General features: G+C 41.8%; 1 protein-coding gene across 1 annotated transcript in view; it reads left to right on the plus strand.

The window, feature by feature from the left end:
- SEL1L (SEL1L adaptor subunit of SYVN1 ubiquitin ligase) overlaps positions 1–1,335 on the plus strand; it is a 59,203-nt gene extending 57,868 nt beyond the window's left edge. The window contains exon 21 of the mRNA XM_003924619.4: positions 403–1,335. Within this exon, the coding sequence (XP_003924668.1) occupies positions 403–612 (210 nt within the window). The 3' untranslated portion in view covers positions 613–1,335. The remainder of the gene's footprint in view (positions 1–402) is intronic.
- Positions 1,336–12,129: the final 10,794 nt, after the last annotated feature.

Here is a 12,129-nt window from a genome sequence, read left to right on the forward strand (position 1 = left end):
TTTTTGAGACAAAGTTTCACTCTGTCACCCAGGCTAGAGTGCAGTGGCACGATCTTGGCTTACTGTATATTCGCCTCTCAGGTTCAAGCGATTGATTCTCCTGCCTCAGACTCCCAAGTAGCTGGGACTACAGGCGCATGCCACCACGCCTGGCTATTTTTGTTTTTTTGGGTTTTTTTTTTGGTAGAGATGGGGTTTCACTGTATTGATCAGGCTGGTCATGAACTCCTGACCTTGTGATCCACCCACTTCAGCCTTCCAAAGTGCTGGGATTACAGGCGTGAGCCACGGCACCAGGCCCAATTATTTTAATTTCTATACTTATCTCTGGTGATATAACTTTCCTAGTTTTTTGCCTGACATTTTAGTGATAATAATGGTTTCCATATTATTTTCATTAAGATTCGAGATATGTTCACCCAACTTGATATGGACCAGGTTTTGGGCCCTGAGTGGGACCTTTACCTCATGACCATCATTGCACTGCTTTTGGGAACAGTCATAGCTTACAGGCAAAGGCAGCACCAAGACATGCCTGCACCCAGGCCTCCAGGACCACGGCCAGCTCCTCCCCAGCAGGAGGCGCCACCGGAGCAGCAGCCACCACAGTAACAGCCACCAGGTCCAGCCTTGATCGGTGACAGTGAAGGAAGTTATCTACTGGGAACACTTGCATTTGATTTAGGACTTTGGATCAGTGATCACCTCCCGAAAGAGGCACGGCACAAGGAAGCATTGAATTCCTAAAGCTGCTTAGAATCTGATGCCTTTATTTTCAGGGATAAGTAACTCTTAACTAAACTAAGCTGAATGTTTGTTTCAGTGCCATATGGAATAACAACTCTCAGTGGCTTTTTCTTTTTTCTTTTCTGGAAACATGTGAGACACTCAAAGTAACATCTGCTGTATCCAGCTATCTTTCTTGGATCCTTTTGGTCATTATTTCAATGTGCATAAGTTCTTAATATCAACCATCTTTAAGGTATTGTGCATCGACACTAAAAACTGATCAGTGCAAAAAGGAAAATCCAGTTAGTTGCAAGTTTAAATGTGTTCGAAAGTCGGAAAATAGAACTTACCTTTTAATTTAAAAAAAAAAAAAGACATCTTCAAAGTGTTTTTGGAACTGCGACTACTGAGAAACTTTTACCAGTCCACATGCAATTATACATATTTAGCATATTCGTTATTTTAAAAGGGAAGGTTAGGAGGCTCTTATTGGTGATTGTCACACTGTATACCATACTCCTCTCCTTCAAAGACTGAAAGGCCTTGTTAAGGAGTTTTTTGTGAGCTTTACTTCTTTGGAATGGAATATACATATGTAAAACCTTGTGACTCCTTGCACCAATGTGAATTTGCCCCACCTACTCTGTAATTTGCTTATTTGTTTTGACTACACAGAGCTTTGATCCAGAAGCCAGAGGATGGACTAAATGGGAGAAATTAAAAAACAAAACGAACTCTGGATGGGGTACCACGATCACAGACAGACACACTTTTCCTAAAGTTGAAGCATTTATTCCCAGAATTTATTTTACTTTGCATTTCTTTTTTCACAAAGAACACATCGCCTTCCTCAATTCTTTAAATAGGAAATATCATTGCCAGGGTATGGCTTACAGTGACTACTGTTACAATACTAAAACTCAGAGAATCAAAGATGGATTAAGCTCAGTGATTGATGATGGCCGGGTGCAGTGTCTCACACCTGTAATCCTAGCACTTTGGGAAGCCGAGGCAGGCGGATCACAAAGTCAAGAGTTTGAGACTAGCCTGGCAAACATGGTGAAACCCTGTCTCTATTAAAAATACAAAAATTAGCCAGGTGTGGTGGCGCACACCTGTAATCCCAGCTACTCAGGAGGCTGAGGCAGGAGAATCACTTGAACCCAGGAGGCAGTGGTTGCCGTGAGCCGAGGTTGCACCATTGCACTCCAGCCTGAGCAACAGAGCGAGACTCCGTCTCAGAAACAAAAAAAAACTCAGTGGTTGATGAAAGCCAAAACCTGTTTTACTGTTCTGTACTGTTCAGGTGTCTTTTTGTTTCTGATAGTTTTATATTACAATTGCCAGCCACTGCAGAGCTATCATATTCACCATTTTCTCACTGATAACATTAGGAAAATCAAGGCTACTATGCTTCAGGATTGTCTGGTTAAATAGTATGGGGGAAAAAAAGGAAAACTGAAGAGTTTCACATAATCACACACAAAAGAATTGAAGCTTAAACTGAATTTGTATTTCATTTTATTGTCAGATGGTGGCGTTCACCAGCCTGTATCTTGTCTGAGACTCCATTTGTATCTCAGCAGGTTTTCTACACCTGCTGATGTCAGTTCATATTAACCTTTATGCTTTTTCCCAGAATCTGCCAGAAAACTTGAAAAGTTTATTGCTTGTAGAGTTACTGCTTTGATTTTTGAAGTTGGGGTAGTATTTAGAACTAGATTTAGTCTATAATGAACGTGAAGGCTTTTAAATGTGAAGTTGTATACCTTTTTTATGTTTAGAATATTATGGGAAACCTGGTAAGCAAAACTTTTCTCCCAGATAATTGCTTTCAAATTCGAAGAGTTGGTCACCAAGAGAACCATATGTATGAAAGCGTATCCGTGAAAGCTAGGAAATTTTACTCCGCTAAGTGTAATGTGCTTTAGGCAGCTCTTGTAAATACAAAGACTTGTTTGGTCTCTTACACGTAGAGATTTGGTACAGTACATTGGTGTCTCCACCGCTGTTCCTTCTCCCCACTTCAAAATAAATGTAATCCATGGTAGCAGCCACACTTCCTTTAGAAGGAACTGTTATAATTTATTTAAAAGTTGAAAAACCACCTAAGATAACTGTCAGTTTTCACTTTTTTCTTCAGCCATCCACCCTAATTTTTCTTTTAGCAACATTTTTATATGTAACTTTCCTTCCCCCCATGGAGTATGTGCTTTGAGAAAACATTTCTTAAAACTGTGTGTGCTACCTAAGGTTCAACGGAAAGTGCAGTCTTGTTCCTCATATATTAACACACTTCTTACTAGTTTACCACTCGCCTTTTATTTTATTGTTGATGTTCTAATTTCCTTTTCTTGGCTTGTTTCCACTTCATTTTACCCTGGGTCATTTGCTTCCAGCAGTTTGCGAATGGTATCTTTCAAATAACTTAGTTCTTAGGGCTTCACTTAAGGACTATCTCAAAAATACTTTGCCCTCTTCTTTTTTGTTCATGGGACATGGTACCTAAGCAAATAGGAGTTGGGTTTGGTTTTTCTCCTAAAATAATGCTCAATACTTACCTAATCAAATGGCATCCATTTGAATAAAATGACAATAACTAAGCTAGTTAATGTCAGTGACATTAAACTAACTCCGGGATTCAGGAGTTTTAATGTTAGAATTTAGATTTAACAGATAGAGTGTGGCTTCATTTGTCTGTGGTAGCCGATCTCTCCTAAGACCTTTTCTAGTCCGTCTTCCTGCCTTCGAATAAGATGACAGTAGTACCCTGTTTACTCTTCTCTTGTGCATTCGGTTTGTTGGTTAGCTGACTGTCTTGACACTATTCATCTTGCTTCTGTTTTATTTTACGGAGGTAGCATTGGTGGGTTTGTTGTGGGTTTTTTTTTTTTGTTTTTTTTTTCCTGTCTCTCCGTGTTTGAAGTTTCAGTTTCTGTTTTCTAGGTGAGGCTTACTTTTCATGAGTCGTCAATGGCACAGAAAAAGTAAATCAAAGATGACTTCAAAATGTATTATTTAGCATTCAACTCAGATTATAAATTATTACTCTTGCTACTCTTAAGGATTTGTTACTTTTCTGCATATTAGATTAATTTTTACCTTACATGTGAAAGTTTTGCCACTAAAGCCATTTTGTCTCTGTACTATTGGGAAGTTTTGGAAACTTCTGCCAGTGATCTGGTGATGATCTGATGATTTATTTAAAGAGCTGTTGATGCCTCAAGGAAACAAGTATTTTATTATTATATATAGGATTTTTTTTTGTTCATTTTTTCTTTGTTTTTCCCTTCCTTCTTTGTTCTTCATGTTCATTCTTCAAACAGTGTTTTGGAAGTATGCATGCGGGCCTATAAATGAAAAACACAATTCTTTATATGTGTAGCATGTATTAATGTCTAACTACATATGCAAAAACTTCCTTTGCAGAGGTTCGGACTAACATTTCACATGCACATTTTAAAACAAAGTGTGTCAGGAAAACAGCCCCTTTAACTGCCAAGATGAGCAGATCTATATTTGTTTCAGTGACAGCTGATATTTGTTTTCAAAGTGAATCGCATATATATATTACACATTATTATGACTAGAAGTATGTAAGAAATTATCAGAACAAAAGAAAACTTTATTTTCATGCAAATATTTTTCATCAGCCATCACTCTCAAATATAAATGAAAATATAACACTCCTGAATGCCAGGCACAATCTGGATTTTAAAAGTGTGGTATTCATTGAAAAGAAGCTAAGTTTCTCCACCGACTTGGTATTTCAAGAAAATTTAAAATGATCCCAAGGATAGATAATTTGTATGTTAAAGTGACCATTTGTACAAGTAAAAATCCGACGTTGTGTGCATGAAAGGATTCCTTGGTTATGTGCAGGGAATCATCTCACATGCTGTTTTTCCTATTTGGTTTGACAAACACGCTGACACTATTCTCTTTGATTAAAAAATAAACTCATAAAACTCATAATGTCGATATCAAGATGTAACCACTATACATATGTAGAAAAGGAAGTTTTAAAAGACCTTAAGCTGGCATTGTGAAGGAACACCATAAAAGACTTTTTTTTTTGTAAATTTATTTTGTATGTAATGAAATTCTACAGTATAAAGGTTGGTGAAGTGTAATATAATTGTGTAAACAAACATCCTGTTAATAGAGAGATGTACAGATTCGTTTTGTACTGTATCTTGAAACTTGTGAAATAAAGATTCCACCTCTGGTTATCCTGTATGCTGTAATATATCACAACCAAGCACCTTTCCAGAGACTTCTTTTAAGCTTGAATGATGCTATTAATATTTTTAGAAATTCTGAAGCTTGTGAAAACATTTTGGGAGCAATTTGAATTAATCTTTCATTGTAAACTCCTGAAATTCAGATTTTCACAAGTCCGATATTGCCCTGGGGAAAACATGAATTTGCTAAGAAATGTTACCATCTTTTAAATCTCTGATACCTTTGTCTTGAAGCAGCCTGCGATAAGTGGTAAGTGTGATTCACTTTAGCCTGGTTATATTTATTTAGATTATAATTTATCTAAAGTTTGTTTATGCATTGCCTTGTTCCAGGAAGTTTTTAAGAGGGCTTGCAGAGACACATACAACACAGTAACATTTATTTAGACTGAATATGCTCTGAGCAAAGCGGAAATGACAAAATATTAAATCAGGAGTGAACCTGTACACAAAATGCGATTGTAAGTGGGCTACAAATTTGGCCCCCAGCTTCCCAGCAGGCAACTCAAAAGAGGTAACTGAGGTAAAACGTTCCAGCTTAGAAGCGTTAGATCTTGGATGAAAAGCCTGCATGATGCCAACTGTGGCAAGTGAGGTGTCAGATCTCCCAATTTTACTTGTGGCAGCTCAGTCAGTTACCCCAGATGGACTTGACTGACCTAAAAGTAGTGGGGGAAGTCGAATGTCAGAGCTTTAACACCAGCAAGTGACCATTCAACCTGGGCAATGCCTATTTACCACGTGGCCTCTTTCTGCCAAGTCTGGTCTTTTTCAGCCTGGTCTTCATTGGCTGCAACTTGATGAGATATGCCTCTTTCCTAACTTCCTTTATGATGCTAATTAGAAGTATGCTTAAATTAAGTTACAGTGGATACACAAATTAGATGCAAATTTTAAAAATAGAATTTTTATAGTAGAAACTGAAAATTTTGACTTTTTGGATATTTTTCCATGAATAATAAAAAGCATTAGAACTTATTAGTTCAAAAAGGGTTACTGCTGTGTAATGGGCTTTGTTCCTTCTCGTGTCACTTATGCCACTATTTAGCCATCAGATTGAATAAGCTTTTCGTTAGATCCTAAAAATTCACCACCCTAGCAGTTGGTTAGTATTAAATTTTGAGTAGAACTCTGATTTTCCTGGGTTAACACTGAGTTGTATATTAAATCCCAATTTTAAAATGCACAATTGGGCCGGGCGCGGTGGCTCACGCCTGTAATCCCAGCACTTTGGGAGGCCGAGGCGGGTGGATCACAAGGTCAAGAGATCGAGACCATCCTGGTCAACATGGTGAAACCCCCGTCTCTACTAAAAATACAAAAATCAGCTGGGCATGGTGGCACGTGCCTGTAATCCCAGCTACTCAGGAGGCTGAGGCAGGAGAATTGCCTGAACCCAGGAGGCGGAGGGTGCAGTGAGCCGAGATCGCGCCATTGCACTCCAGCCTGGGTAACGAGCGAAACTCCGTCTCAAAAAAAAAAAACAAACAAAAAACAAAAAACTGCGCAATTATTTCCCAAGTAAGTTGAGTGGAATGTGGTTAACTGACTTTGGAATGTTCATAATAAATAATTTGTTGCTGCCTTTGCCTCCTCTCTACTTCCCAGTATAACTTCCTTATTTCACCTCTCTGACTTGGAAAGAATGTCTCATAAATCTTGTAATTGGGAGATGAGATTCGGGTGTCCCAAGTAAGGATTTTAACTTCGAAAATGAGTATTTCAGAGAGGTTTACACAATTCAAAATTGAAATGTGGGCAACAGAAACTTCTGTTCTTAGAAACATTATTTCAGAATGTAAAGGCACAGCTGTGGGTTTCAGAGTCTGCACACCTGCGTTTCCCCACCCTCCCTCTGTGGCCATGCCGGCCAGTAGAAGCTTTTCTTAGGAAAATGTGATGAATTGAACTTTTTTTGTTTGAAATGCAATCTCCTGAAATGAGTAGAGACTAACGCAGGCTGTGTGTGCATGTGAGTGCATGGCCGTGAGAAGCGGGGGAAGCCCTCCAGCTGATTGTGTTTCCCTTAAGTACTAATGAAGAATTTATGTGAATTTTCCCAAACTGTACTTGTATTTTCTTCTACCTACTATTTGGATGATGTTCTGTGGCTCATAATGTCTTCCATCTTTTTGTTTGTTTGTTTGTTTGTTTGAGACAGGGTCTCACTCTGTTGTCCAGGTTGAGTGCAGTGGCTCAATTAGACCCTACTGCAGCCTCAAACTTCTGGGCTCAAGAAATCCTCCCACCCCAGCCTCCTGCATAGCTGGGACTACTGGGGACCACCACAGCCAGCTATTTTTTTATTTCTTAGGAAACAAGGTATCCCCGTGTTTCCCAAGCTGGTCTCAAACTCCTGGGCTCAAGCGATCCTCCCACCTCAACCTCCCAAAGTGCTGGGATTACAGGCGTGAGGCACCATAGCCAGCCCATCTTACATCTCTCAGTGCATGGAAATTTACTTCCAGGACTTTGAAAGCTGAGAACAGCAGGCTATTTTCCCTGTAGCCCTATTTGGACCCTAGCTGAAGTACATGCTCTAAGTGAAAACACCCACACCAGGCCTGTGAAGAGCCACCCTTATTATTGCAAAAGGAGGAAAAAGTAATTGAAGCCTTGAGTTTGTGTAATTGGTGTCTGCATTCCATCACTCATTTGAGACTTAAAAGTAATTAAAGCCTCATAACTAAACTTACGTTTCGTGTTCTCAGGTTAGCGAAACCAAAGAATCTGTTGAGTCTCACTGAACACAGTACAGTAAGTTAAGAGAGGACATTTGTGGCCTGGCGTGGTGGCTCATGCCTGTAATCCCAGCACTGTGGGAGGCTGAGGCAATCAGATCACAAGGTCAGGAGTTCAAGACCAGCCTGGCCAATATGGTGAAACCACATCTGTACTAAAAATACAAAAACTGACTGGGCATGGTGGCGCGCTCCTGTAGTCCCAGATACCTGGGAGGCTGAGGCAGGAGAATTGCTTGAACCCGGGAGGCAGAGGTTGCAGTGAGCCGAGATTGCACCACAGCATTCCAGCCTGGTGACAGGGTGAGACTCCGTCTCATTAAAAATAATAATAATAAAACGAGAGAGGACATGTTTGCCTTAGAAATGGAGGAGAGACCCATGAACAGAGATGAAACCCCACCTTAACTATAGAAAAAGGAAACTGCATCCCATCTGACCTATTGCCACCACTTACAGGGGCTTTTTAATTGTGAGTCGCCATTTCGGTGCAGGCCATTATGACAAATCAGACATGCTATGGGAGACGTCCAGACACAGCCAACCACTGGATTCTCACCTGAGTTCTCCTGAGCTGCCCAATCCCTTCACAAAAGAGATTAGTGATGGTCAGTCCCAGCCCCACTGAATGACCCTAAAATGTGAAGGAAAATGGGAAGAACGCATAGGGAGAAAGTTCTGGACTGCAGTCGAGTCCTCACAGTGGGTGGGTGGCCCCAGACAAGCCACTCGCTCTACAGGGTTCTCATAAACATCAGGAGACTGGGTGCCGGGGATGGTCCTTGAGGTCCTGTCCAGCTGTGGGAGGTCTTAAGTGCCAAAAAAAAAACCAGATTGACTTTTTATTCCACTGACACCAGACTCCACGAGGCTTCCTGGTGGAAATGACAACATTCCACTGTCCTAAAATGGTTGGCTCCAAATAATGTATAAGCAAAGTTGATGTTAAAGAGATCAATATTAAAGTTTATACGTAAGGGGCTACACGTGGTGGCTCACGCCTGTAATCGCAACACGTTGGGAGGCTGAGGCAGGCAGATCGCTTGAGGTCAGGAATTTGAGATCAGCCTGGGAAACATGGTAAAACCTCATCTCTACCAAAAAGAAAAATACAAAAAAAAAAAAAAAAAATTTGCTGGGCATGGTGGTGTATGCCTGTGGTCTCAGCTACTTGGGAGGTTGGGAGGCTGGGGTGGGAGGATCACTTGAGCCTGGGAGGTGGAAGTTACAGTGAGCCAAGATCATCCCACTGCATTCCAAACTGGGTGACACAGTGAGACCCCATCTCAAAAATAAAGTTTATAACATAAGGTTTCATTTGGGCATTCATTCAACCGCCTTTATTAATCACCTACTGTGCTCCAGACTGAATTAATTTAAAGATGAGTATGAATGAAAGACTGAATTGAAAGAGGCTGTTTTCCTCTGGGGGTCATCTTCACCATTGACTGAACACAATATGTGACAGATGCTAAGTGTTTGACATGCATTATTGAATTTAAATACTCCAGGATGTCAGTGCTAGTCATATCATTCTCATTTAACAGATGAGGAAACAGGCTTGGACAAGCTGAGCAAATTGCTCGAAGTCACTCAGTTTGTGTTAGTCACAAAACTCAAATTCAGGCCGGGCGCGGTGGCTCAAGCCTGTAATCCTAGCACTTTGGGAGGCCGAGGCGGGTGGATCACGAGGTCAAGAGATCAAGACCATCCCGGTCAACATGGTGAAACCCCGTCTCTACTAAAAATACAAAAAATTAGCTGGGCATGGTGGTGCGTGCCTGTAATCCCAGCTACTCAGGAGGCTGAGGCAGGAGAATTGCCTGAACCCAGGAGGTGGAGGTTGCAGTGAGCCGAGATCGCGCCATTGCACTCCAGCCTGGGTAACGAGCGAAAACTCCATCTCAAAAAAAAAACAAAACTCAAATTCAAATAAACTGGGCGGCTCACACCTGTAATCCCAGCACTTTGGGAGGATGAGGCAGGTGGCTCACCTCAGGTCAGGAGTTCAAGACCAGCCTGGTCAACATGGCGAAAACTCATCTCTATTAAAAATACAAAAATTAGCCAGGCTAATGGTGGCACATGCCTGTAATCCCAGCTACTCAAGAGGCTGAGGCAGGAGAATCGCTTGAACCTGGAAAACAGAGGTTGCAGTGAGCCAAGATCGTGCCACTGCACTCCAACCTGGGTGACAGAGTGAGGCTCCTTCTCAAAAAAAAAAAAAAACTATCTTGGCTACAAACACCCAAGTTCGGCCAGATGCAGTGGCTCACGCCTGTAATACCAGCACTTGGGGAGTCCAAGGCGGGCAGATCACGAGGTCAAGAGATCGAGACCATCTTGTCCAACATGGTGAAACCTCCTCTCTACTAAAAACACAAAAATTAGCTGGGTGTGATGGCACGCGCCTGTAGTCCCAGCTACTTGCAAGGCTAAGGCAGGAGAATTGCTTGAACTCAGAAGGGGAGGTTGCAGTGAGCCAAGATCGCACCACTGCACTCCACTCTGAGTGACAGAGGGAGACTCTGTCTCAGCAACAACAAAACCACCCAAGTTCTAAACTATTATGCTGTCTCCTTAATGCAAAGTTTACAATGTAAACCAATGTAAAGTTTACAATGGAGTTATAAACACAGTGCCAGTGAAGGAACAGGAAAGGGTAACAACAAAATGAGCAACATTTCTCCCAAGTGCAGGTCAACCTTGTCCACGCTCACAAGTGCTGTTCTATGCTTAGTGTGTGCTGCTAAAGCAGTGTTTGCAGACATCTGCTGCTTTACAGTGGTAAAGACATTTTAAAAAAACAGCTAGGGCACATCCGAGTTGGCTTGTCTCTGCTCCACCACGCTAGTGTGAGGTGGGATAGCTTGAATGGTTTGCGGACCCATGTGGCTGAGACCTCAGCTTTTTCTCGTTTGACATACACCTGGAGCAGATCATCCAAGACGGCTCCTTCACGCACATGCCTGGTGCGGGTGTTGGCCTGGCCAGCATCACCTTCTCCACGTGTGGGGATCTCAGGGCAGAAAAAACGGCCTCAGAGTGACCACTCCAAGAGCCCCAAGATAGTGCTGAGGGGCTTCTTAGGACTCAGACTTAGAAATCGCAACCATCATTTCACTGATACTATTGGTCCATAAGTCACTTGGGCCAGCCCAGATTCAAGACTCCGTGGCCAGCGGAGGAGTGACATGGGCATCCAAGGAGGGGAGGAGTGGACGGTGGCCCTCTACAGACGAGGCTGCCGCAATCACAAATTCATTTTCCTCCATAGTATCAGCAACCTTTATAGTGAGTAAATAGTTACAGAACACATCAGCGTTTTAGATAACTTCTCTGTGTATCGCTTGTGCTACTAATTGTGTTGACACAGTGAATCAGATCTCAGCCCTGCCTTCGTGGACTCCCTAAACAGTGGCCTTTGGGCGCTTTTCAAGACCAAAGCTACTTCCCTGATTTGAAATTTTAAGAGCTTCTAATTTAACTGCTACCTACTCAGTTTGCCTACAAATTTAGAACCCTCCCACATCCATTTACCTGAAATAGCTGAGCTAATGAAGATTAATGGAACTAACAGGGGAGTGTGTGCATGAGCAGTATTCATTACACCTGTTTCAATTCTCATAACTGCTGGGGTCTCAAGACTATGTTGCGCCTTTTTTCTCTCCCTCTGCCCTCTGCTCAAGCTCACTCTCCTCCAGGTCTCTGCTCAGACTTGCCTGACCGCCCCCTCCCCATTAAACCACGTCCATCTGTTATACACCCGCCGTGTTTGCCCTTTATAGCACTTATTGATTATGGTATTTGATTAATCTTCATCTCCCTATTGGTAAATCTCAAAAGGACAGCCAACAGTCCGTTTTACCCACCAGTGTGTGCCCAGAGGTTGGCACAATGTACAACACACAAGTTAATTTGTAACTTGAACTAAAAATTAGCCAGGCATGATGATGCACTTGAGAGACTGAGGCATGAGAATACTTTGAACCTGAGAGGCAGAGGTTGCAGCAAGCTAAGATGGCAGCACTGCAGTCCAGCCTGGGAGACAGAGCGAGACTCTGCCTCAAAAATATGTATATACGTACACATATTTTTGTATACATATGTATATGTCCATATATACACGTATATATGTATGTGAATGTGTATGTGTGTATATATACATATATATGCATATATATGTGTGTTTGTGTGTGTGTACATATATATGTGTGTGTATATATATATATATATATATATATATATATTTTTTTTTTTGAAACAGAGTTTCACTCTGTCACCCAGCTGGAGTGCAGTGGAGAGATCTTGGCTCACTGCAACCTCTGTCACCCGAGTTCAAGCGAGTCTCCTGCCTTACCTCCTGAGTGCCTGGCATTACAGGTGCCTGCCACCATGCCTGGCTAATTCTTGTA

This window comes from Saimiri boliviensis, chromosome 2 (assembly GCF_048565385.1).
Source record: "Saimiri boliviensis isolate mSaiBol1 chromosome 2, mSaiBol1.pri, whole genome shotgun sequence".
Lineage (NCBI taxonomy): Eukaryota > Metazoa > Chordata > Mammalia > Primates > Cebidae > Saimiri > Saimiri boliviensis.